This window comes from Spermophilus citellus (genome assembly GCF_964194105.1).
Source record: "Spermophilus citellus genome assembly, chromosome: 3".
NCBI classification, from domain to species: domain Eukaryota; kingdom Metazoa; phylum Chordata; class Mammalia; order Rodentia; family Sciuridae; genus Spermophilus; species Spermophilus citellus.
In genome coordinates, this window is record NC_138184.1 from 185925597 (window position 1) to 185952710 (window position 27114).

Here is a 27114-nt window from a genome sequence, read left to right on the forward strand (position 1 = left end):
TAACACTGTGGTATTTATAGACAAAGTTACTGAAGGTATAATGCAAATATATAAATAAATATTAAAAAATAATTTGGTCTAATTGCATCTCAATTTGTTAAGGTACTTATTTCAAACCAAATATACAAAATAGCTTTGCAGCCCAGTCATGTGTCCTCTAAAAACAACATCTTAATTATTACATGTAGGATACATGTATGCATTATTCATAAATTAACTCAAGACATTAAATGTGACATTTTAAATAAGATATGTTTATATTAATAAGCACTTTAAAATGATGAATGTCAAAACTAACCACTAATAATTACATACAAAAATAAGCATTGTTAATTTGCTGCAGACTTGATAACATGAAAAATTACAGCTAATGGAAACAGTTGCACAAATTATTTCCTGATTAAAATGACAGAAAAGTTGGTTTTTTATATTGGGAAAACCACATTTAACTCAATAGACATTATCATTAATTTGAGATCACTATATTTAGCTACCTTTTCTCAATATCCATGTATTGCAATCAAGCACATTATGTCTATAATTATCTTATTGAATTAGCCTTGATACTGGGCATTATAATATTCAAAATGCCAAAGTATCAAAAAATAACAACATTCATATTTTAAGAGTCATTCAAGAGTCTTTTAAGCTCCCAGAATTATTAGCTAATAAGAGGTTCCAGATATACAAGCACTAATCTGAGTGTCTCAGAATTCGTACATTTATTTCTGGGGATAATTTTTAGTGAATTCACAGAGCCTTTTGTAGATAATTATTCAGTATTAGCTAACCAATTCTGAAAAGAGTTGAGGAAGGTTATATTTTTTGCTGACCTGTTTCTTTGGTATAGAAACAAACTAAATTCCTGATCAGATGCCAATCATAAATCATGCTGTTACCGGGGTAAACATGTAAAGACCATTAACTGACTGTTTATCATAATAATCTGCATTTAAATATTTATAATTTAGTGGTTTGCTAGTGGTTTTCTTCTAATACCTTTGATCATAGGTATAAGTAGCACAAATCCTAATTGTGTTTTGTATAGACACCAGCAAGGACCTTTCTACTTAGTTTTACATAATTTGGAAGCAATTTGTGGTACTAATTATACACAAAAAAATAACAAGCAGGCCATATAACAGCCTACTTCTTATTTATTGCCACAAATTATATAAGCAAAGTAAAATTTAAAAAGTTTAAATGAAACTTGCAAAATGAACTGGCCAAATTTAGTCTTCTAGTGTAGTTTGCAAAAATCAAAAACTAAAAGCAAACACTAAACTAAAAGGGAATAGCCAACAAAACAAACACTAATGTTAGAATATCTGTGGTTTTAGAGACTTGATCATGGGCTATAAATACCCAAATATAAGATGTTAAAACATAAAAAGTTTATCTGTGGTCAGTTATGACATATAAAAAGATAACCATCTTATTGCATAAAAATATTAGTTGGACAATTATTTTCTGCCACTGCATACTGACTCTAATTTTAAAAATTCAAGTGTGTTTTAAATACAAATTATATATTTGATTATTATGCTTAGGATGATACAAGTAAAATTCATGTCTATGTTTGTATAAAAAGCATAAATTAACATTGTTTCAATTACTTAATATGTACCAATTATGTTCATGACTGAGCTTATAAAGGACAATCAATGAGAAGAAAATGCATTAAAATTCCACAGAGACTATTTCTAACTAAAATTTTAATTATGAGAAAACTATGTTGAAGAATACAGTATAAATAGAATACTTGAACTAACTACATATTATGTTGCTCAAAAAAAATAAATATTGAATGGAGGCAGAAATTATTAAGATGGTTGGATAGAACTTTCCAGCACTCATCTCTTCCAGAAACAATTTGAATGACAATATATGTGCACAAATACTTTCTTAAGCCAAGTATACCTGTAATCCCAGTAGCTCCTGAGGTTGAGCCAGAAGGATCGTGAGTTCAAAGTCAGCCTCAGCAAAAGCAAGGCAATAAGCAACTGAGTAAGACCCTGTCTCTAAATAAAATACAAAATAGAGCCAGGGATGTAGCTCAGTGGTCATGTGCCCCTGAGTTCAATACCTAGTATCCCCCCCGCAAAAAAAAGGAACTAAGATAACCAGGAGAGAGATTAGAACACTTGGATATAGCACAAAAATAAGAAATACACATTCGAAAGAGAGAACATTTTACATAACTTCTGCAACTCCTTTCCAAAACTCAAGCTGCACAGCATGAAGTCACATAGCCTCTACTTGCGGGGAGAGGAGGGAAGTGAGGCCCAGACTACATTTATATTACAGCACCAAGCTGCTACAATAAGATCCTGAACCAGTGAGGTCTCCATACTCCTCAAATCCTGCCTCACCCAAAAGACTCAGTCTCTGGGCTTTTCTCCATCAGGTGACGCCATCAATAGTCCCAGGATCCTGATTATATGGTGCACCAAATTAGACTCTGCAGTATTAGTCATCAGGTATACACTCATTCAGACTGAAGAACAGCCCTGCAGGTAAAGACTTCTTGTGTGTTCCAGTTTTAGACCAGTCCAGAGCCAAGTTGGCTCACATGTTTCATATCACATCTCTGACCTCAGACACTAGGCCAGGACTCATAAGACAGGCTATAGGCAGGCCAAGATGGTCCCAGACACTCCACCTTACAGGTCAGCCCGTAGAGCCCCACATTTCAGCAGAACCAAGGTCTAGTTAATGCAAAAATACAAAGACTTATAAAAAATTACAATTACATATCAAACAATTACATAATATAGAAGAAACAGATAAATTCCCCAACATTTATAATCTCACTAAGACTCAATCAAGAAGTAAAAAATCAGAACAAACCAATGAGTAAGAAAGTTGAATCAGGCATTTTTTTTCCTCATAAAAAGTTCAGGACTCTATTGATGTGATGAACTATATTTATTGATTTCTGTGTGTTGAACCAAACTTCCATCCCTGAAGTGAAGCCTACTTGATCTTGGTGTACTATTTTTTTTTAAATTTGCCTTTGTATGTGATTTGCCAGAATTTTATTAAGAATTTTTGCAGCAATGTTCATCAGGGATATTGGTCTGAAATTTTCTTTCCTTGATGTGTCTTTGCCTGGTATCAGGATGATACTAACTTTGTAGAACCAGTTTGAAAGAGTTCCTTCCTTTTCTATTTCATGGAATAATTTGAGAAGTATAGGTATTAATTATTCTTTGTAGGTCTTAGAGAACTCAGCTGTGAATCCATCTGGTCTTGGGCTTTTCTTGGTTGGTAGGCTTTTTTTTTTTAATTATTTTATTGTTGGTTGTTCAAAACATTACATAGTTCTTATTATACCATATTTCACAGATTGATTCAAGTGGGTTATGAACTCCCATTTTTACCCCGTATACAGATTGCTGTGTCACATCAGTTACATTTCCATTGATTTACAAATTGCCTTTCTAGTGACTGATGTATTCTGCTGTGTTGTGGTATATTTTGTTCTTGTATTCGAGAAGGGTTTGTTTGACATATGTAGATGTCTCATTGGTTTGGGGTATAGACATTTTTGATTGTTATGTCTTATTGATGTATGAATCATTTAAACAGTATTAAATGTCCTCCTTTAACCCTTTTAACTAGGTTTGGTTTGAAGTCCACTTTATCTGATATGAGGATGGAAGCCCTGCTTGTTTACATGGTTCATGTGAATGGTGCATTTTTCCCAAAACTCACATGAAAGATATCCTTTCACCTTTAGTGTGTGGATATCTTTTCCTGTGAGATGAGTCTCTTGAAAGCAACATATAGATGGGACCATTTTTAATCCAATATGTCGGTCTATGTCTTTTAATTGATGACTTTAGGTCATTTGCATTCAGGGTCATTATTAAAATATGATTTGTATTCCCAGCCATTTTAGGTTATTTTTGGTTTTTAACTTGACTTGGTTTCTCCTTGGATTGGCCTTTCCTTTAGTGTGGTTCCTCTCTTTGATGGTTTTCATTGTTGTTTTTCATTTCCTCCTCATTGAATATTTTACTGAGGAAGCTCTGTCTTGCAAGTTTTCTCACTGTAAATTCTTTTTAACTTTTGTTTATCATAAAAGATTTTTATTTCATCATCAAATCTGAAGCTTTATTTTGCTGGATATAAAATTCTTTGTTGGCATCAATTTTCTTTCAGAGCTTTGTATAAGTTGTTCCAAGATCTCCTGGCTTTGAGGGTATAGGTTAAAAAAAATAAGAAAAGAAAAGAAATAGCCATGCTAGAAGAATAAAAAAAATATATCCCACTTACTGAAAAAAAAAATCTCAGGACTCATTGGCTTTTCTGCTGAATCCTCTCATTTATAGAAGAAATGATACACATTCTCCTCAAGCTCTTCAAAATAATCAAAATAAAGGGGATATTTCCAAACTCATTCTACAAGGCCAATATCCCACTAATAAGCCAGTTAAGGATACTTTAAGAAAAGATTAAAGATCAATACCTTTAATGAACGCATGTGCAAAAATTCTCAAAAAAAATAGTAGCAAATATAATGCAACAACATATTAAAAGAATCATTTGCTATAATCAAGTAGGATATTTCCCTGGGATGGAAGAATGGTTTAATATATACAAATCACATTAAAGTGTACCACATTAATAAAATCAAGATTAAAAATCACATGATCACTTCAATAGATATACAAAAATTATCTGACAAAACTTAAGTCTTTCATAGTTGAAACTCAAGAGATTAGACATTTAGGAAATGTACCTCAATACTATAATATCTTTTATGGCAAACCTATCCCTTACATCATTTTCAGTGATAAAAAGCTGAAAACTTTTCCTCTAAGATCAGAATAGAGCAAGGATATACATTGTCACCAGTTCTTTCAATCAATTAATGGAAGTCCCAGCCAATGTAACTAGATAAAAGAATGAAGTCAAAAGCATCCTAGGTGGGAAGGAAATTAAATTGTACCTTTTGTTTATAACATGATTTTATATGTAGAAAACCTGTAAGTTTATGCCCAAAACTGTTAGAACTAATAAATGGTTTCAGGCAAGCTAAACAATACAAAACCAATATACAAAAATCAGTTCTGTTTTTATATACTAATAACATTTTCTTAAAAATTAATAATAAAAATGATCTATTTGAAATAGCAGCAAAAATATTAATTACTTAGATGCAAATTAAAAAAAAACAACTATGAAACACTGATGAGGAAAATTGAAGAAAGCACAGGTAAGTGGAAAGATATCCATAGTCATGAAATGAAGAACTGATGTTGTTAAAATGTCTGTACAACCCAAATATATCTATTGATTCATTGCAATCCCAACTAATGGTCCAGTGATATTTTTAAAGAAAAAAAATCCTAAAGTTGATACGGAACCATGAAAGACCCTTAATAAGCAAAGCAACTTTGAACAACAACAACAAAAAACTATAATCTTCTGAAAGTCAGCAACACAGAGGGAGTCTACGAAAAGAGTTTATTCAGGAATGACAGGAAAATTTCACTCCAAAATATGCATGTCATGGTGGTCCATTGGGGAGTCTTAGGCATAATTGGGGAAGGCAAACTAAAACAAAGATTTTGAAAGGTAAATGAGGAAAGTTATGTAAGTTAATTTAAAATAACTGCCCTTGGTCATAAGAAATAATAAAAAAGGATGCACCAGACCAAGTTATAAGGCAATGGCTGGCCAGGCATAATTTTGCAGAAATTTTCTTTATGCAAGTTTGCAATGATCTTTATGTAAGTTTGTTGTCTTGGCCGTCTTCTGTAATGGTTTCTGCAATCATTTGTGAAGGGCCCCTGTTACTGGCTCCCCTGCTGCATTTTGCAGGGATTTGAAATAAGTAAGTAACTCCATTATCTTCTGACAACTTTTGCAGAACAAAGCTAGAACCATCACATAACTTGACTATAAAATCTACTATAAAGCTATAGTAAGCAAAACTACCTGGAACTGGCATAAATAAAAAAGACATACTAATGAAACATAATAAAGATCCTAGAATAATCTCTACGTGTTCCACAAAGTTGCTGAGAATTCATAATAGGGAAAGAACAGTTTCTTAAATAAATGATAAATGGTGTTGGGAAAACTGTATTTCCACATTAGGAAGAAATAAATTAGACCATTTTCCACACACACACACACAAAAATCAACTCAAAACAAATTAAGCACTTAAACATCAGACCTGAAACTGTAAAACTACCCAAAAAAAAAAAAAAAAAAACTTAGAAAAACCTTATGACTTTGGTCTGTGCAACGATTATGACTTTGGTCTGGCCAACAATTTTTGGACCTGGCCCCAAAATCAGAGGTGACAGAAGCAGAAATATGCCAATGAGATTATAAGAAAAAAAAAATGGAAGCTGTTGACAGAGCAAGAGAAAATTTACAGAATGGTAGGAAATATTTGCAATCATTGTGTAGGACAAGGGATTAACAGTCACAATATCTAAGGAACACAAATAACTCAAACATGAAAATAAATAACACAATTAAAATATGGGGAAAAGGTCTGATTAGATATTTATTCAAAGAAGTAATACAAGTGGCCAAGAGGTATATGAGAAATGGTCACTGTTACTAATCATCAGGAAAAGTCAAATTTAACTACAATAAAATATTACCTTGTATCTTCTAGGATAGTTATTATTCAAAAGACAAAAAGTAGTCAGATATGTTGGTACATGCCTATAATACCATCTATTTGGGAGATTGAGGCAGGAGGATCTCAAATTTGTTGCCAGCCTGGGCTACTTAGTGAGACCCAGTCTCAAATAGAAAATATAACAGGGCTGTGTATGTAACTCAGTAGCATAGCTCTTACCAAGCAAGTGCAAGGCTCTGGGTTCAACCTACAGCATCACAAAATAAAAGATGACAACCAAGACAAAAGTAATAATTGCTGGTGAAGATGCAGAGAAAAGAGAACCCTTAAATACTATTGGGAATATAAACTGGCTCAGTCCCTATGGAAAACAGTATAGAGGCAGTCTCTATGGAAAACAGTATAGAGGCTTCTTAAAAACTAAAAATAAAAATATGACATACACTAGCTATCCAACTACTGGGTAGATAGCCAAAAGGAAGACAGCATTATTTTGAATAGATATATGCACTTCTATGTTCAGTGAAGTGATAATCTTAATAGTCAAGATATGGAATTAACTTAATTGCCCATCAGTGGATCAATGGATATGGAAAATGTGGTGTGTGTATTTTACCATGAAATACCACTCATCCCAGAGGCTCAGGAGGCTGAGGCAGGAGGCGCATGAGTTCAAAGTCAGCCTCAGCAAAAGTGAGGCACTAAGCAATTCAGTGAGACCCTGTCTCTAAATAAAATACAAAATAGGGCTGGGGATATGGCTTACTCAACTTTCAAAGAAGGAAAACCTATCATTTTGCTTGTGTTTGCTCATTTAGGTCATTCATTAATTCACAGATTATTTTAATTAAGAACCTTCTGAACTCCTTCTCTGACATTTCATCAACTTCACTGTCTGTGTCCTGGTTTGTTTGGGGCAGTTTTCTCCATTGTTTTTTCATGTTGTCTATGTGTCTTCCTTTTCTGCAATGTTGATCTAAGATATTATAGTTTCTTCCTTTTATTCTTGTAGTATCCATGCAGATTGTCTGTACCTCACCTTGATGTTGAGCTTCCAGATCCTGCTGGTGTCCCTCAATGAATGGTACTGCATCCTGGACCTGGGCCCTTAGCAAGTTGGTGTGGGTGGATCTGGGCCTCTGGGCTTGATCTCCCTGGGTGGTCTGCTTGTCAGAAGGGGTGGTTCTGTGCCAGAGGCTAGGCTCTGGTGGGTGTCTGTCCCACCGGGGGAAGGGATGAACCTGGTCTACTGAGAGCATGAGTCCTGGAGAACATGAGTCCCGGAGGGCTTGTGTGCATGGTCTGGGCTGGATCTCCGCTCCTGTGGTAGTCTGCTGGTCAGAAGAAGTGGTCCTGCACCAGAGGCTAGACTGTGGCCAGATTCTGATTCTCTGGGGTGGGCCTGGCCTGCTATGTGCCTGGGACCTGAACAGGCTGGAATTTATTGTATTCTTGAAAATTGCTGAGAGTGTAGATTTTAATTGTTTTCAACACACACACACACACACACACACACACACAAGTGTGTGAGGTAATGCATATGTTAGCTTGATTTAGTCATTCCATAATTTCAAGTCATCATGTTCCACATAACAATAATATATGCTTTTTATTTGTAATTAAAAATAAACAAATCAGAAAATATAAATGCTTGGTTAATATTGAAGAGTACCTCTAGTAAAAAGTATGCACATACAATTTTAGATACTTTAAGTAAGTATATAAATGCCATATTTTCTGAGAAAAATGATATTTGTATATAGGAATCACCTAACATAGAAAGGTTTGACTAAAAATGATATTTTTGTATAGGAATCACCCCTAAAATAGAAAGGTTTGACTAAAAAAGAATTCAAATTAAATAAATCTATTGGAATATAATGAAAAAATATGGAAAAATCAGTGTTTGGGGTTCAGAGAAACATGATCAGGCAGGAATATACAGTTGATGCTGATTGGACCAAACAATCTTGATTCCTTTAGTACCATTGGCCCTATGGGTACTGTGAAAACTGGCTGTGTTAGTGATGGCTCCATATATACTGCCAAGGTATATATAATGTTAAAGCATTACACATTCGTGTAGCTGCTGAATTTGGAAGTTCTTATCCAATTGACAATAAAGACCCTATTTATACAAGACAGCATTTATTTTAGTATTAATATGGAAGCAAGAGCAAAAGCAAAACAGATAAGGGAGAGAGAAAGGAAAGAAAATGCATCATCAGATGGGGGAAAATACCACATCTGAAGTCATGTAGCTGGAGAGTCCTGCAGCTTTTCAGGGTCCCAACTGGGAAGTTCCAGGTAGAGGATCATCTTCATGGGTGAGACTCCAAGGTCTTATTCCCAGTGGGTTTTCTTAAATACAAGTTAGAACAAAGAAGACTGTTCTAACAATCTGTGTGACCCAGTGATCTCTTCAAGAACACTTCATGCCCTGAGGACTGGCCAGATCCCAGATACTGGAGGGAAAATAGAGATGACTATGAGTTCTGAGTGAGCCAAACCCATTGAGAAGCCAGATTTCTTTAGATGTTCCATCATCAAGGGTGTGTGAAAGTCATGACAGACACCTGGAGAGGGAAAATCTTTAATATTTTCCTTAACCCTTTACAGGAGCAAGAAGCCTTTTCAGTGACATGTAAAAATTTGATTTTGCCCTATTTTCCCTGAGGAAACCAAAAGGGTAGATACTAGACCTTTAATTATAGTAACAATTTCTCATGCTCCAAAAAAGTATTTAGTCCTGAGTTCATAATTTGGAATTAAATTTGTATTAAATCATGCAAGAACAACAGAAAAAAGGAAATATGAAAACAAGAACAGAATAAAAAAAAACTGATCTTTCAATATCTTCTAGAAAGTAACCTCTAAACAGGCCAATCCACACAAATAAAATAGAAGTAGATAATATTTAACCAATGAAGTGCTAAAAAAAAAGTGACAAGCTTTTTAATTAAAAACACTGCAATTTTCTACTCAAAATAAGACGAATGAATACGGTGACTACAAAATTATTTTTTCTATACTCCTGCACCTAGTAATTATACCTGTGATTTGCACATTTTTTTTCTTTGTTCATAAAAAGTACAGTTGATATTGCATCCCACCTGCATTCATACAGAATAAGTCTCTGTGGCAATTGTGTAGCTGTATTTAAAAGACAAATAAAGAATGTAATTATAACTTGAAAAAATAATTTGCACTAACAGTTGAATTTGTGCTTGAATTTCAACAATGCATGAAATAGAAATGGAAGGCAAACTTAGCTAGTAGAAGGTAGTTTTCTCTGGGAGAGAAGAAAGGTTCTTATAAAATAATGTATTCAGTGGAGCACTTAATAGTTGACGCTGTGACAGCTGTGCATAAGCGTTTCCAACAGCCATATTCATGCCTTTCTATCTAGCAAATTCAATTTCAAATTTGTGTTTAATTAAGGATTTTACAAAGAAACAAAAATAAGAAAAAATTTAGACACACTTGAAAAGGTCTTGTAGATCTTAATGATTTCTCCTATTTTACTAATGGGAAAATATATGTTAAGAGAAGTCAAAGGTCTTTCCCAAGTTCATACTACTAATTGTTTAAGGAATAAAAACTGAACCCAGAGCTCACACTTCTCAATTGAAAATATTCTTCAACAGAATATCCATCTTAAGAAATGTATTTTTTAATCTTAATTATAAAAGAAGAAAATTATATGCTCATAGAGAATAGAATTATCTGGCAGAAACATTAATGATGATGTTAATTCTTATTTCCAAACAAGTAAACCTCTAATTCAAGTCAAATAAATAAGCCCAATATTTTCACTAAAGGTTTCTTTCCTAGTGTTCCTTATAAGATCTAGTTTCTGCTCAGCAGCCAAGAAAGATTGTCTGTCAAGGTTCAAGTTCTTACAGAATTATTACATGGTTAAGTCAAAGTTTTGTTGTAAACATGCTATGATTTTCAAAATAGTTTATTCATGTCTTAATGATATATAACATTAGATGATCTTGATATTTTAATAAATATGAGTATTTTAGTGTTATTTATCATCTATGGGAACATGCTATTCCTTTTTTTGATTCTTAAGGCTATAAAAAAAACACAGTTAATTTGAAAAAAAGTAAAATCTCAGTCAAACTTAAAGTCCCAACCAATGTCAGCTTCCCTCTGTCCCTTCCATAGAAGTAACTACATCCATCAACATTCTCCTAGAGTCTGCTTTCACCTCTCTAGGGCACTTGGGATTTCATCCTGCTTCATGGCTATTTATTTTCATGTTTCTCCCCTAGTAGTTTATAAATTCCCACAGGGAAGAGTTTGTATTTTATATGTTTATATATACACACCCTTAGCACCTCCACAGTGTCATACATATAGGAGGTATGCCCTGTCAAATTAATGAATGGATGCCATTAAAAAGTCTGCACATCAAAACACAAAGAACACAAAGATAAATCAACTTGTCATATATGCAATTCTAGGATAGCATTATCTTTTCTATAACACTTAGGTTGTATGTGATGGATCATGATATACAGCTAGCCATACTTTTGGGAACATTACTTCATGGTTCATTTATTCATTAAGCTCTGAATTTTTATCAGAATGGAATGAAACACAACCCATAGAGCAGCCAAAAAGAAAATATGGCCATGGTTTATGGTTCCACTAAAACAGTCTGGATACACTAACTAGATCTCTGTACAGTACTCTCAATTTTACATTTTATACTAAGATAAAATATAGTACCACTGTAACATAAAAATGACAAATGAAACCACACAAATTTGGATCATTAATGACAATTAATATTATGGAACTCTTGCACAAGGTTTTGGGGAAAATAAGTTGGTATGATATGCTCAAGTAATTATTTAGTAAAACCACAAACGTTTTTGTATAATACCAATTAATATATAGAGAAATATAACAATTCACATAAAAATTTAAAGTATTTTATTTGCAGGATTATTTATTATGTTAATAAAATTGAAAAGAACCTCTACAACCAGCAAAAGGAAATGTCTTTAAAATTAAGATAATCAAATAGACAATTAAAATTAAAATTAGGATGACTACATACAAAATAATAATTAATGACATAAATAGATATTCAAAACTTAACATTTAAAAATATAAAATTATAAAAACCATGATAAATATGAATAGACATGTAATCTTGACAGAAAACAAAAACCAAATATGGGTTACTTTCTTGGGGAAAATATTAAGAAATTTTCATTTTCATATCTTTATAATCTAAATATTACATTCTATTTATATATTTTTAGTTTTGAAAATATTGTTTTCATTGATTTGTAAGAATACATTGTTCACTTAATTCACCTTCATGTGTATTAATTTCCATGTCATTTTTAGTCAGAACAGTTAGGGTACATTATAAGTAGGAAAATATATTTATAAATAGATATGGTTAATAAAAACCTATACTAACAGGGGATTCATTATGTAACAGGTAATTATTTATTTAGTATCTACTCTTTACTTTGAATTATAGGCTAAGTGATGCTGATAATCATGGAAGAATATGAATACTGCATGCACACGTGTGCACATACATGTGCGTGTTTTTTGTAGGTGTGCGAGTCTGTATGTTTTGGGGGAAGAAGTATCTCTTGACGTATAAAGAATGTTTTTTTTTTCCATTTCAACTCTTTGCTTTTCAAGACTCTAAAGCTTTGCAGAACATGAATTTATTCCTTCATCACAATTTAGAATGTCTGCAAAAGGGCTCTCAGAAAATTAAGGAATCTTCTAAGTAACTTTGCTAGTTATTCAGACTGAAAAACTATTACAGATGTTCAGGACTTAAATTGAGTGGTAGTGAGATAGTGTACCGAATGGGTGTATTTATTATAGCCAGAGTTGTTTGTCATTAAAATTGTGGATTTTGTGGACTTTTAACTTTGCTGTACTTACAGTGCTTTCCAGGCTTGTGGAACATAAGTATCTCACTTTTGTCACACCAAACTTAATGCAGCCAGGTGCCATATTATTTTATTTTCCAGTTTAGCAGCCCTGTCCAGATGATTAAAGAAGTCAGTGGTGCTTAAAACTTCACTGTGCACTATGATGCCATAAAAAGACAAACTTTATTGCATTCATAATATCTGATATTTTAATAGAGCCCATCCTGCTAGTACTTATGTACACAATGTTTTTTTCTTCTTTTCCATCTCCCTCATATAAGCAAGTAAAATCAGTTTATTTTATCTTAGTATAAAATGTAATATTCCTGAACTATCCTGATATGGAAGTATATCTATTCATAGCAATTTACTAATAAAATACCAAGTCTGCCCACCTGAACTAAGTATGGGGTGATGCCTATCAGCGTGACTATTAGATTAAAATTTCCCATTCACAAATAAAGCACTCTTATTGCCAAGTGGGCAAGTTCAATGGAGTGATATAGACATCTTAAACATGAGCAAATGACTGCTTGCCTACTGCATTAGCCACTCAGCACAACAACAGAGCATTGTATTCTCCTCACAAGAAAGCTTTCCACCCCTAGTATGATGGAGTGAAAAATTTACATACTCTCATGGGCTTTGGCTAATGAATTTGGGTGATTAGAACATTGGGGAGACAAGGAAAATGCCTGAATACCTGTTGTCTCTGTGCAAATTTTCATACTCTGTATTAAAAATTGGTACCTCTAGTATGGAAGTTTACATAGTTATCGACATATTCTACACAATTAATAGTAGAATTTAATAATCTTACTCCATTATCCACAGGGAATGACAGAAACTCACTGGTATCATTTGACTTTATATAAAGCTAAATCCTAGATTTTTTTTTAAGAATTCAATTTTAAATCATTTTTGATTTTCTCACTTTATACTGATAATGAAATAAAACTTTAACAAAGCCTACCTCTGAAATGCTCCACTGAGACAACCAAATGGTTTGACTCAAATGTCTCCTTTATTTTCAATGAACCCTGGTATAACATTGTCCAATACCTTTGTTGCTGGTGAATTCAAGAAAATAAAAATTGTTTTCCATTAACTTGAAAATATGTTTCATTAATTTAAAATTCTGAAAGTTGTTCATTTGTGGCTTCAACAAGCCTCATACTATGAAGTGCATTTGATTATTATTTCTCATTCTTGATTTAAAGATAGATTCTTTCTATAAATGTCAAACTTTATTTTTTTCTGTAACTACTGAAATTTCATTCATCATTTATACAGCTCTAAGAGTTTTGCATCTTTAAACTAAACAACAGACACACATTAACACTGGTATATATTGATGGTTGTAAAACTTCACTTTGTATGAAAATAAGCTTGATGTCTTGATAAGAATATTGATTTCACTCACCCCCCACACCTCAATGTTTTAAATATCAAATGGTACAATTTGGAGCATCCACATTTTTATCAAGGTTTTGGCTGACTCAAGCACATTAAGTATAATAAACTCCAGGAAAAAAAAATATTTTAACAAACCCATCATGTACAGTATAGGGTTTTGGATTTCAACTTATTTTACAATATCTTTATGGAGATGAAAAATCCATTTAAATTTGAGTTTTCATAAGCCTATTTAATCTTTAAGAATTAATCAATAATGTAGTTTTAAAGGATAAAGATAATAGATAAATTATTGAGATCATCTTCTCACATAAAAAATTTTTCACCTAAAATTTCTCTGTGAAGTTCTGATATGCACATCCTGGATATTTCCTTCAAGCCACAGGGGATTGAAGTTCATTGCTTATTTTTTTGTTTGTCTTTGTTATTTTTAAACAATTAACTATTATGAAATCTCTATTCTTTACTTCATCAACAAAAAGGTAATGCTTTCTTTCTCCAGACAAGTCAGTTAGCATCAGGGAAAGTGATTTGGAGAAACTAATTTTGCCCTCAGGGAAGTTAAAGTCTTATATAATTGAATAACTGTAGTTGCATGAATATGTCATTCATTATTTAGATAAAGCCAAGTGTTGCCAGGGACATCAGTGCTATTCAATGTGTGGATCTAACAACTTAGGTTTTCTTTCATTAAAAGATAATATTAAAACTTTAAGGGATGATGAAAAGAAATAGAAATAATTTCTGAATGGGACAGATTAGGGAGAAACTTTAGAGAGGAAAGATTTTGTATTTAAGGTTCAACTTATTAAAGCTGATAAAAGTGTGGAGACATTATTTAAAGGAAAAAAATACATGAGCAAAATCACAGAGTGTATACCCTCTGGAGTGCTAGGAGACTTGACTCTGAGATTTATGAATTTCCATGATGGTGTGACCTGCCTCACACAGCCAACAAAGAAAACCTGTTTCTGGGCACAATTCATACTTTGCTATCACCTTACTCCAATTTTATAGCTTATCTTGAAGAGCTTAAATAAACATGAACTTTTTAAATTCAAAACAATTAAAACTATAGGTGCATGTATTTTTTGAAAGCTACCTGAAAATATGTTTTTTTTTTTCCAAATGATCTTTCTTCTTTTCTTTGGAAAATTATACCTATACTTTTAATTCCATTACTGTCATATTAATTTTCTTGAGTATTCCAAAGACTGCAGTGTTCAATACAAAAATATTTTGGGATTCATAATATGATAGTGTTTTTTTTCTTTGTTGTGGAAATTTATTTTGAAATCTTCCATTCTATTACAAAAAGAAAGAAAGAAAAACAAAGTTGTTGAAAACATTTAATTCACTTATAAATTACTTATATCCAAATGATAACAATACTATCCTTCATATCAAATATGTGACTCTAAAATATATGCAGTTTTTTTGCTGTGCCCTACCATAAACTTTTAAATCATTCCTGCCATAGCATCATGTCTTTCACAAATAATTTAAAGACTTATTATATTTTAGAAATTTTGTGCACTTCATTTAATAAATGTAGGACATAAAGTATTTATGACTTAAATCTCTGCCGTACACTATACTATTCTCAGTTTTACCTGGCAATATAACTGGGGCATTTTTACTGGTACAGATAGAGTCTTTATGATTTCATGAAAGACAAATCCAGTCTGGGAATAGTCTGGAACTCATTGTCACCAACAAAAAAAATAAAGTGAAGTTTGCTAGAAAATTTTGACAAATACTTTAACTTCCTATAAACTTACCTGTGGGAAAAAATAATGTCTTATTTCAATTTCTCATTGAGGAATAATATAAAATTTAATTTTTTTAAAAAGCCTGTCACAGAGCAAGACCTAAATACAAGTTAAATGTGCAGACAAATGTAAGTTAAGGAAGTATAAGACAGTGATTCAGAGTTCTGATAATACTTGACCCTAAACCTCCACTAACAAATTCTGTTCTTCAGACATTTTATAGACTTGTCATGTCACATATCATATAAGCTAAAAGCTATCAACCAAGTAAAACCATGACATGGCCCGTTGGGTGCACAGAGAGAAGTTTCTTAAGTCCTGGCAGTGTTTTCTGTCTTGATAAGTCTGAGAATAAAATGAATGTAGTCATCTTGCAAAAATCCATCCAGCTGCATATTTGACTTCTGACTATGTTCTTTTTTGTGTTATTCTTAAAAGTGAATGTGTCCAAAAATTAGGCAATCTTTTGAATATCAAAAAGGGTGGATTTTAGGCTGAGAAGCATTAAACAAAACATAATACTTGTATGTACATTTAACTTGTATTTAGCAATTTGTAATTGTGATAGAGTAAAGACATACACAAACACATTATCTGTACCAATATTCATGAAGTGAAATCTTTGAGAATTGCAAAGAGAAACAGAAATATACTAGTTTAAAAATGATTAAATTTATCCCTCTCAGTACACAATAGGTAAATAAGACTAAATTAAAACATAGAAGACATAAATCACATAATTATCAGGGCAGATCTAATTTTTAAAATATATGGAGAAAGACATATTTTCTCTCAACATACTTAATAAAAATTCTCCCAAATGATCATATGCTAGACCAAAAGAAAAGTCTTGCTTCATTCTTGCCATAGTCCCTCTAGAAAATCCTACTCCATTTTAAGAATTCAGAACTCCCTGCCAGAAATAGATGCCACACAAAGACCTAAAATCATCTACATTTTTAAAATGTTTTAATTTAATTTTGCACTATTTTAAATTGACTTTGCTTTTCTTGGAACTATTTCCTTCCATGTTTACATGTTAAATTTTCTTTTTAATTTTTAACATATTTTTGAATCAAATAATGAAAACTATTCAAAGAGCCACAGGTTGTCTTGACAATAGTAGAGTAAATCACTTGAAGGGGAAACTAGGTGCATATAGTATCAGCCTTCAGGAAAAGTTGTTCGTTTTTCTTGTTTCATTTATATATATATATTTATGTGTGTGTGTGTGTATGTGTGTGTGTGTGTGTGTGTGTGTGTGTGTGTATATATATATATATATATATATATATATATATATATATATATATACACAATAGTAGAGTAAATCACTTGAAGGGGAAACTAGGTGCATATAGTATCAGCCTTCAGGAAAAGTTGTTCGTTTTTCTTGTTTCATTTATATATATATATTTGTGTGTGTGTGTGTGTGTGTGTGTGTGTGTGTATATATATATATATATCCTAGAAATATTTTTTTTAAATTTAATGCTAGGGAAACAGACAAGAAAGTTGTAAGAAATAAGCAATACATTCTACAATTCCTGCAACAGGGTGGGAGGAAGACAAAATTAAAATGGAAGGTGATGATCAGGAAAACAAAGACACACACACAAACACTATCATAAATTTTAGACACTGATAATGCTGACATTCCATACAAATCTACCTCTGATATGGAATAATTTTAAGACAGAATTCATGTGACAACAACAGCTGTCAGGTGCTTCCATGTTTGTTGCAGGTGACCATGATCTCAATGTCTGGACAAAATTACTTCTTCAGTGTTTTCATCTTCAAAATACAATATAGTGTGAAATTTAATTCAGAAAAAGAACCTTTGTTGTCTTGACATCTAGCAACAGTCATTAAAGAAAGTACATTTTACACTAACACAGAAATGCAGGCCTTTTGAAAATAATGGAATTTTGGAATTGAGATAGTGACATGAAAACTTGTTCAAGGATAAAAAGAACAGAGGGAATGAATTCAGCTAGCATGCAAATTCTTCTTGGACTACATGTTGCCTTCAAACGTCCACAGATAAGTTTGGCAACTAATTTAGACACTGTAATACTTTAAGTCCTTGATAGGTTCTTCCCAAATCTGTGCCATAGAAAGACCACTACCCAAGCACTTCCTATACCTGCTTCAAAATAAGTCCTATTAGTGCTTCTTATTTACATCAGAAGTTTCACCATGGAAAACTGATTTGCTGTCCTTAGTGTCTGAATTCCTTTTATGATCCCAAAACCTCAATGGATAAAATAAATATCTCCATAGATTTAATTAAAATCTAAAAGATGTTGTTCTTTTTTTCAAATCTAGCAGACCAAAAAGTACTTCTCTTTTGCTTAAGGATATTTTAAGAAACCAGTTACAACATTCTGACTCTGAACAACTTATTATATATAATGACAAATATATGAGAATTCTCAGAGATCACATTTAACTGTCATACACATATACCTAAAAAACACCTGCTTGTGTGAAGTTGATGAGGATCACACAGAATTTTAAGCAGATATTTGTAGCACTTGAGATCACCACAAAACAACAGAAGGTGACTATGCAACTATCACGGGGAAGAGTACTATTACAGTTTAATTTATGCAGGTATGATTTAATACTGCACTTTGTTTATATTTCTCTCAATTGCAAATGGAATTTTGTAACGTCTGTGCTTGTATAAAGTTTGATAAATTTTAATTTTTATAATATATCTGTTTATATTTTATGATAGTAAATGATAATATTAGCTATTAGCTTCATAAATATTGTGACATACACTATATATATGTGTGTATTTCTCAACTATTTGGTTCATTTGAGAGTTTTATTAAATGATTACCAATATCCAAAAAGAAATCTGTGTATTTTTAGAAGTGCACTCATACAGTTCAAACTCCTGTCATTGAAGGACAAAATACATATATGCATGTGAATGTATGCATGTAGTGTATATGCATAATATACACATAGTTACATGTTTGATGCATAGATTCAAATCATATAAATGTATACAAGATATATATGTATACAAAATCATTTGTGCATTATAGTGTTTATATGTGTATGTGTGTATATATAAAAGATGTTTGGTGTATATTTTGAATAACTATATTTTGTCTATCTGTTTAGTGTTTAAGCTTTTGACAACTAGGTTTCATTTTTCTTTTCTTAATAACTGTTAGTCAGCTTTCAATTACTGTAACAATTATCTGAGATAATCAATGGATAATGTTTTTTTTTTCAGTTTTCTTACAATTTTAGGTGTTGGAGCTGAGGCAAGGTAGAACAACATGGCAGAAACACATGATGATCAAAAGCCATTCACTTCATGGTGGACAAGCCATAGAAAGAGAAGAAGAGATGTAAGTCCTACAATACCCTGGGATGGAAGTCCCCCAGTGATCAGGAGGGCTGCTCCTACCTCTTACTGGTTTCACCACTTCTCAATAGTACCATGCTGGGGACTAAGCCCTTGACACATACACCTTTGGGGGGTATTCTAGATCTAAACTGTAGAAATAACTAATAACTTTTAGGTAACAATTAAACTTCTAATACATTCATTCAGTGGAAAAATTAGCAATGAATGGGAAACTCAACCCCAAACTTTTACCCAAAAGGTTTACCCAAAGGTGAACCTCACAATAAACCATATTAAAATGGATTTTCCCAAGGAGGTATTTATTAACTGAGTAAAAATCTGGAGCAATTTTTAGACAAATGTGTAATAGAAAAATGTATCATTGGTTCTCAAACATTAACATACATCAGAATCATCCAGAGATCATTTAGAGACATTTATTACTAGTGGCCCAAATGCTCAAATTTTCTCATTTCCAGAAGTCTTAGGTAGAGCCTGAGTACATGCCATCTCACATGCTTTCTCATTGACAGTGATACTGCTGGTCCTAGAACCACATTATGAGAACTGTTGTGTCAATATTATATGGGTAAACAAAGAAACAATGGTAAGATCCTCACATCCTAAGATTGTTGTAGCTTGGCTCTTTAAAATAGCCTCAAAAGCTTACATGTTGGGCAATGCAGGTTATGACACAGGTGAAATGAATAGACTATAAAAGCTGTAACTTCATCACTGAATTAATCCAGTTTATGGATTAATAATTTGAATTTACTACTGGGTGGCAGATGGGATATGGCTGGAGGAAGTACATCACTAAGTGTGTATTATCAAGGATTTTATATTTCTCTCTTGCTCTTCAAACTCCTATCTGTCTACTTTCTGGCTGCTAAAAGCTGAGCAGCTTTCCTTCATCACACCCTTCCTCTAGGAGGTTCTGCTTCCCTTTGGGCCAAGAGCAATGGAGTCAGCAGAGCACAGACTGAGCAGCTGACATTGTAAGACCTGTGTAAACTTTTCCTCCTCTAAGTTGTTTTTGTCAGTTAACTAAAACAAAGTTGTTTATTTTAGTTGACTAAAGTAAAGTCACTCTTAGGATTTAACAGCATGTATTCAAAAGAATATCCATTTTCAGACCTAGTTTTTCTAAAAAAGCAATTTTGGCAGATAAAATAGTGGGCCAGTTAACAATAAGTTTCATTAACTTAGTAAGTCAGATTTGGAACTCGTTGACACACTCTGAAAGAATTTTAGACTAGCTTAGGATTTTAATTACGTGTATCTCATTAAAGTCAAAACTCATTTTATTTCATAGAAAACCACACTGGTGATTCTAATCCTCACAGTCCCACTTCTCCTGAAATTGTCAAAATAAAGCAATGACATGCTATCCTATGCTTTCAATAGCCTACCAAGAACAATAAAACATTTATCAGGTGATATAGTAATTTTTATTGTTTCCCATGTCAAAATATTTGATCAATATCTATATCTATCTATGCATCCATCCATAATATTTCCAAATTTTATGCATTTGCTGTCAGAAACTTGGCAGGCCACTTCTGCTTTATTGCTGCTCAGCTCCAAATGCATTTTTCATTGCCTTTATGAACTTGGTGAATATTTCTCCCGTGCCAGCTGGCAAGACGTTGAACTTTGTCAGTAGATGGCACCGCTGGGACACTGGAGGTGAAATGGACTTTTCTGGATTTTGGTATGTTCCAGTCTCCTTCTTTCTTCTACCATGTGTCAGCTGCGGCCAGTGGCACTCATTCCACCGAGTTCCAGCTGCTTCCTTGTCAGTCTGGCAGATGCCTCACTGGGCACCTTTGCTTGCCAGCTTTGTCCTGTGACACTTCATCCAACTTCTCTGCCTTGCAGAGTTAATGTTGTGCTCTCTTCAATGAGTCCTGGGTGGCCACCGAGAAGGAATCTTCCAGACATTCCTTTTCTTGGTTGCTCTGTTTTACCACTTAATAATGCTTCACATCGCAGGCTTTTTATTCTAGGTACTGTGTAGTTTCAGTTTCCTGACTGAACTCTAATTGAAGCTAATTTCAAGATTTCATATTTAAAAATTCATTGTGATTATTGTGTGATTTTCCCATGTCATCATAAAATTGTAAAGCCATATTTTTAAAGAGTGTGTCATAATTTAGAATGGAATCCACAAATATTTTTTGATTATTAAAGTTTTGTATATCTAAGCATATGAAGTAAATATATCAAAGAACTTTAAACTAGCTAATTACTAATATTTAGTAATTTGAGATGAATTCATGACTTTTTCAAAGTAGCTTTGAAAATTATCCTTTTTAGCCCAAAATATTAAATGTTAAATTTTATTTTCTATTTTGGTCTTAAAAACCTTATGTAAGACATTGAGGAATGTATAACAAAATATATGTGATAATAAACACTTAAATTCCAATAGGTATTGTGAAGTTATTTTCTGGAAAAGTGATCATTTGAACTCCCTGGGTGTTTATCAGTGTTTTAAATAATCTGGATTGAGTAGGATGAAACACAGTTTCCCCTATTTATCTTCCCCACTGCTGATGATGTATATCTTCTCTGAATTCCCCTTGTTGACCCTGGATGAAATGTCAGAATGTTTCCATAACATTTCCAATCTTTTGAAGTCATACAAATGCTCATATTCCAAATACAAATAGAATTCAGAATACTATCACAACTTCCATCTCTTTTCCAGTTTAAAGCTTTCCTTTCCACCCTGATATAATACATTCTTGAGCAATTGTACCAAGAGTTTTCAGATGGCCTCTTCTCTCTTCTCATTATACTCATTCTCTCATTTATTCCTTCTATTTCTGACTTCTCCCCTGTCTGGGTGAAGGATGGAGGTGGGTTTGGGGAGGCCATATAAGGCAAAGTAATCATCCTTGTTGGCTTAATACAGCCTGTACTCTACTTGTAGAGCACTTTTTGGAGAATCATCTGTTATCCCCAGCTGAAGATGTATAAATGTATTTGCTTTGGAGAAAATAAATGTCCCTTTGACCTCTGTTATAGCCACTTGGGATCCTTGCTTTTACTTCTCTGTTTCCAGGCATCCACTTTTCCACTGGGAAACCTCTACCCACCATCTTGGATGAGAAACTTTTAAAATGAGTCACTGCTAGTTCAACTTCTTTTCTGCTGGAAGTCTCCTGAAGACATGAACCTTTCCCCACACATGAGAAGGCCAGGTGCAGGCACTGCTTTTTGCACTACCTGCTTTCAGTTATATGGAGCTAGCTAACAGCTTCTGGTTGTTGTAACTTTTCATACATGAAAACCTTTGTTCCTCAAGCTCCAGGGTTCACATGTCAAGCTTTTGTGAATGTTTCCCTTGAAACATATCTCTGAATTGAAGAGAAGCAAGACATTATTTCCTTCTCCCTTAGAGGAGAAGAATCTAGCATGTTAATAATTCTCTTTAAAGAAAAGTTTCCTGGCCTCTTCAACATTTTATATAAGCTGAAAGGGGTAACTAGTTAACCCTAATAGAACAAATTTTGTTCACTTCCTTTATATGTTTTAATGAATGACACAGACACCATCTCACTTGATAATGTGTAGCATGTTGCAATCTATTGCTTTGCTCTCCATTTTTGGAGGTTCTGCCATTCTGCCAATACTGAGAAAATGGGAGGAATGACAATTTAATGACCTATTATCTTTGCATGATGGGAATATCTTCCTATTTTGATGTGCTGCTGGGCCTGAAAAATCTGCATAAGAACAATAGAAAAAAGTTATTCCAAAATTTATTGCACTATGTATTCTCCTTTACCCCAGTACATATACTTATTCATATACAATTCCGTAGGCCAGGGCTGAATTATGAAATAATATGTCTACATTATCTCTGAGAAAGGTTATTATTTGAAAGGGGTGAAATTATATTCCATTCTCCAATGGTAAATATATATTGTTTGATAGTCACTGCATAATGAGTGAAACATACCACTTTAAATATGGCAGACTTAAATATGTATTACTCACATAGTTCTTTCCTTAAGATTTTAGTGTCAACTGCCTTAAATGTTATGGTCACTAGAATCCAATGCTCTCTTGCTTCTTCACGATCAATGTATTGTAAAATAAATGTACCATTAAATTCTTATTTTCTGTTCCCTACGTGTAACCCAAAATATAAAATTGAAATACAGTAGACAACTTGAAATTATAAATATATTGCTTGAAAACTTATGAGCCTGTTTATATTCGAGGTTAAAGTATTTTTGAGATCCAAACTCACTTTAGATCCCTAAGTGAATTGGAAATAAATTATAGTTAATTTTACACAGTGAAATAGATGAATTTCATAAAATTTCAAATAACAGGTATTATATTCTTAGTATGTGCACATGGGACTATTGGACAGTACACAGTCTATGAGAAATGACTGACATGAATAAATCAATAGCTGTTCAGATTATTAAATATTTTAATAGAGGCACGCTTGGGGAGCTACAAATAATAAGACAGATTATCTCTGTTCATAGGAATGTAGTAAATCTTCATGAAGTGAATTTTGCTGCTGTAAGGTTATTGAGCAATGAAACTGCAAGCTTCATGACAGCAGGGGCCAAGTCTGTTTTCGCCATCATTGTACATGAGGCCCTAGACACAGGACATAAAACAGTTAACATTCATTGGGTGTTTCATTGTGATCATGTTGTATCATTTACAGTGTGTAATAGGTATGCCTTACAGAGCTTTTCATTGAGCAATACAACATAATTCTAGTAAATGATTAGGGTAGGAGGTATGGACCCAGGAACCAAAGATTATCTATTTATCTTTATAGTCACCAAAAATATGACATTTTTTGTCCTCCATCTCTTCCTCTAAGAGATAAGTTACTCAATTTAAAATTATCTAACATATATTTTAGGACTATAGGGGGGCCCATAAATGACAAAACAGGACACATAAAAAAACACGATATATTTTTCCTTTCTATCAATCCTGAAAACACTGTTGCTACAAGGCAGGTGAAATTTCTGGGGAACACATTAAAGTGTCAGAAGTGCTATAATATTCATAGAGCTACAGCAGACAGTTTTGAACACGATGCCTTCTGGATTTGAAAGATAAATAAGGAGGCAATCCTGTGGAGCCTTAAGTATGAATGTTTCTGTATGTGTTTGAGCCTCTCTGTTGCAAACATGTCTGTGATGCCAAGCCCTAAAAGGGCTTGTCTCAAGTATATCCTTTACAAGTAGATTCTTTATAAACACTCATTGAGTGAAGGCTTTTAATTTCCATCTAAGCCCTAGAGAGTGAAAATCTATTACTTCATCCTCCCTCCCTTCTTTAAGTCTCCATGCTATGTTTCAATATTTTTATCCAAAATTCCTCATATAAGTTTTACTTTAATTCTTTTTCTTCATGCACATGCTTTTTCTGTTATGAAATCATCCTCTTTAGGTTCACCAATCAAAATAAAATTAATAAAACTTCTGGGTTATCTATTCTGTGTAAAGCATTTGCTAATGAATAAGTCAAGAAATGAGCTTTTGGATTTGACAACAAAATCACAGACAAGAAATGCAATACTAAACAAGTAAAACTACATCAAACTAAAGTGTTTCTGTACAGCAATGGAAATAATCAATAATAATCAATAAAATGAAAAGGCAGCCTACAGTCCAGGGACAAATTATTTGTAAATCATACATCTTATAAGGGATTAATAACCAAAATACATAAAGAACTTATACAAATCAATAGCATAAAAACCAAAAGACCTTAATAGACATTTTTCCCCAAGGTAAACATGTAAATCATGCAAGAAAGCTTAATCTGTTTCATGAATGTTACATGAATCTAATTAGAACTCATGCATTTTTTGACCTTGCCAAACTGTTATGGTTAGTTCTCCTTCCTCTCTCTCTCTCTTTCCTCTCTTTTCTTCTCTTCTTTAATGTCCAATTGTTTACTCTTCCTTATTCACTGCATCAGTTCTTTAAATGTTGGAATAGATCTTCTGAACTTTTTCAATGACCAATTCTCTAGTTATCTCATGTAATTAGGGAGCAGAAACGCTTCTATATTTGAATGGAGCATTTTTAAAATAATGCCAGTTATACTCATCAATTTATCATCTTTAGATTCTTATAAATCACGTAGATATAATAATAATTAAAATTTGAATATCATTTCGATATTGTGTTAAACTTAGAAACCTAGGTTGTAAAGCATTGAACTGTTGTTTTTATTCATCCTATCACATCTCCTTATTTTATACTAAAGAATCTGCATCCATATTTCATTTGGCACTGTATAATGTTTCCCAGTTTGCCACTATTGCAGTTCAGGGTAGAAACTTTACAATGCATATGTTTCTTCCACATATTTAATATCCTTGGTTCCTTTATGTCTTCATTTATATTTTGTTTGCTTGTGTTTAAATACATGAGTTTTACCCTCTCAAGGATTTTTAAATGTACAGAACTTTTAACAATTTGAAATATGCTGCATAAAATTGGTTAGAACTTTTTAATCTTGTGTGGCTGAGACTATACTAAGCAGCAGTTTTTCATTCTTTGTCCCTCATCTTCTGGCTACTGCCATTCTAACCTGTGCTTCTATGAAAGTGGCCATTTTAGAGACCTCATAGAAGAGGAATTATGCAATACCATGACTGACTTGTTTTACTTAACAAAGTCTTCAAGGATCATCTATGTTGTAGCATAAGACAAAAATTCCCCATTCTATGTGTTTATAATATTTCACACATGTATCCATTCATGCATTAGTACATATTTTGATTGTGGTTATGGGTGTTTAAATATATCTTTGAGACACTGATTTCAATTTATTTGGATGAATAAATAGGTGTGATTTTTGTATCATACAGTAGTAATTCTATTGTGAGTTTTTGTGGAACTGTTTTTATAGAGGCTGTACCCCAGAATATACATATTAAAATAAGTGGGACTTCATCAAACTTAAAAGTGCCTGCACAGTAAAGGAAACAAACAATGGAATGGAAAGATAATCTCCTGAATGGGAAAAATATTTGTGAATCATGTATCTGATAAGCAGTTGATATATAAAATATGGAAGAAACACCTAAAATTCAAAAGAAGAAGAGGAGGAGGAGGAGGAGGAGGAGGAGGAGGAAATAATAATCAACTAATCCCGAGTAATAAATGTACAAAGGACTAATGCAGACACTTGTACAAACAATATATACAAATGGCCAAAAGTTGCTCAGCATCACTATTATCAAGAATATATAAATAAAAACCACAAGGAGGTATCCACACCTGACTATTAGGTGGTCATTTTTAAGACAAAACAAGTTTGACAAGGATATAGAGAAACTGAAACATTCATGCACTGTTGGTGCATCCACTTGAATTGTAACATCAGATGTCATCATCATCCCCTAGATGTTCAGACATTCAAAAGTTACCCCACTTTCTCAGTAGCATCCCAGAGGAGTGATACCCACCTCAGTTGAGAAGTACTATCCCTTGAGTTATAACTCTCTTGTAGAGAATGGAGATTGATTGATGATTTTAATTAATGTGAAAATGTTATCATTTAGTTTTTCAAAAACTAACATTGTCTGATTCTTGAAGCAATGGCTTAAAAATGTTTTCCTTCACTCAGGTATTCATTTGTATCTTATTGTAACAATATAGGTAACGGATGGTATGGCAGCCTTTACCAGGTAGACATGTGAAGAGGGAAAATCCAAGAAGCATTAAGAATTTAAAATCAGCAATGCAAAACTTTAAAAAAATGTTTATTTTTTAGTTGTAGTTGGACACAATACTTTTATTCTATGTATTCGCTTTTATGTGGTGCTGAGGATCTACCACTCTACCTCTGAGCCATAACCCAAGCCCAATACATAACGTCTTAAATGATAAGGACCTAAAGGAGATGTAGAATCAAGGATGAGTCCACAATTCTGTCTTTGACATGGACAGAAAGAATAATCTTGTATAAAATGAGAATCACAGATTCTAATAAAGCAAATTCTAGCAGAG

The 27114-nt window shown here is 32.9% G+C and overlaps 1 protein-coding gene across 1 annotated transcript in view; it reads left to right on the plus strand.

Annotated features, from left to right (window-relative positions):
* The window catches only part of LOC308643470 (uncharacterized protein), a gene marked incomplete at its 5' end in the record, with an annotated part of 203435 nt that overhangs the window by 22438 nt on the left and 153883 nt on the right, over positions 1–27114 (plus strand). The window contains one exon of the mRNA XM_081283307.1: positions 19000–19100. Coding sequence (XP_081139433.1) covers positions 19000–19100 — 101 coding nt within the window. The remainder of the gene's footprint in view (positions 1–18999; positions 19101–27114) is intronic.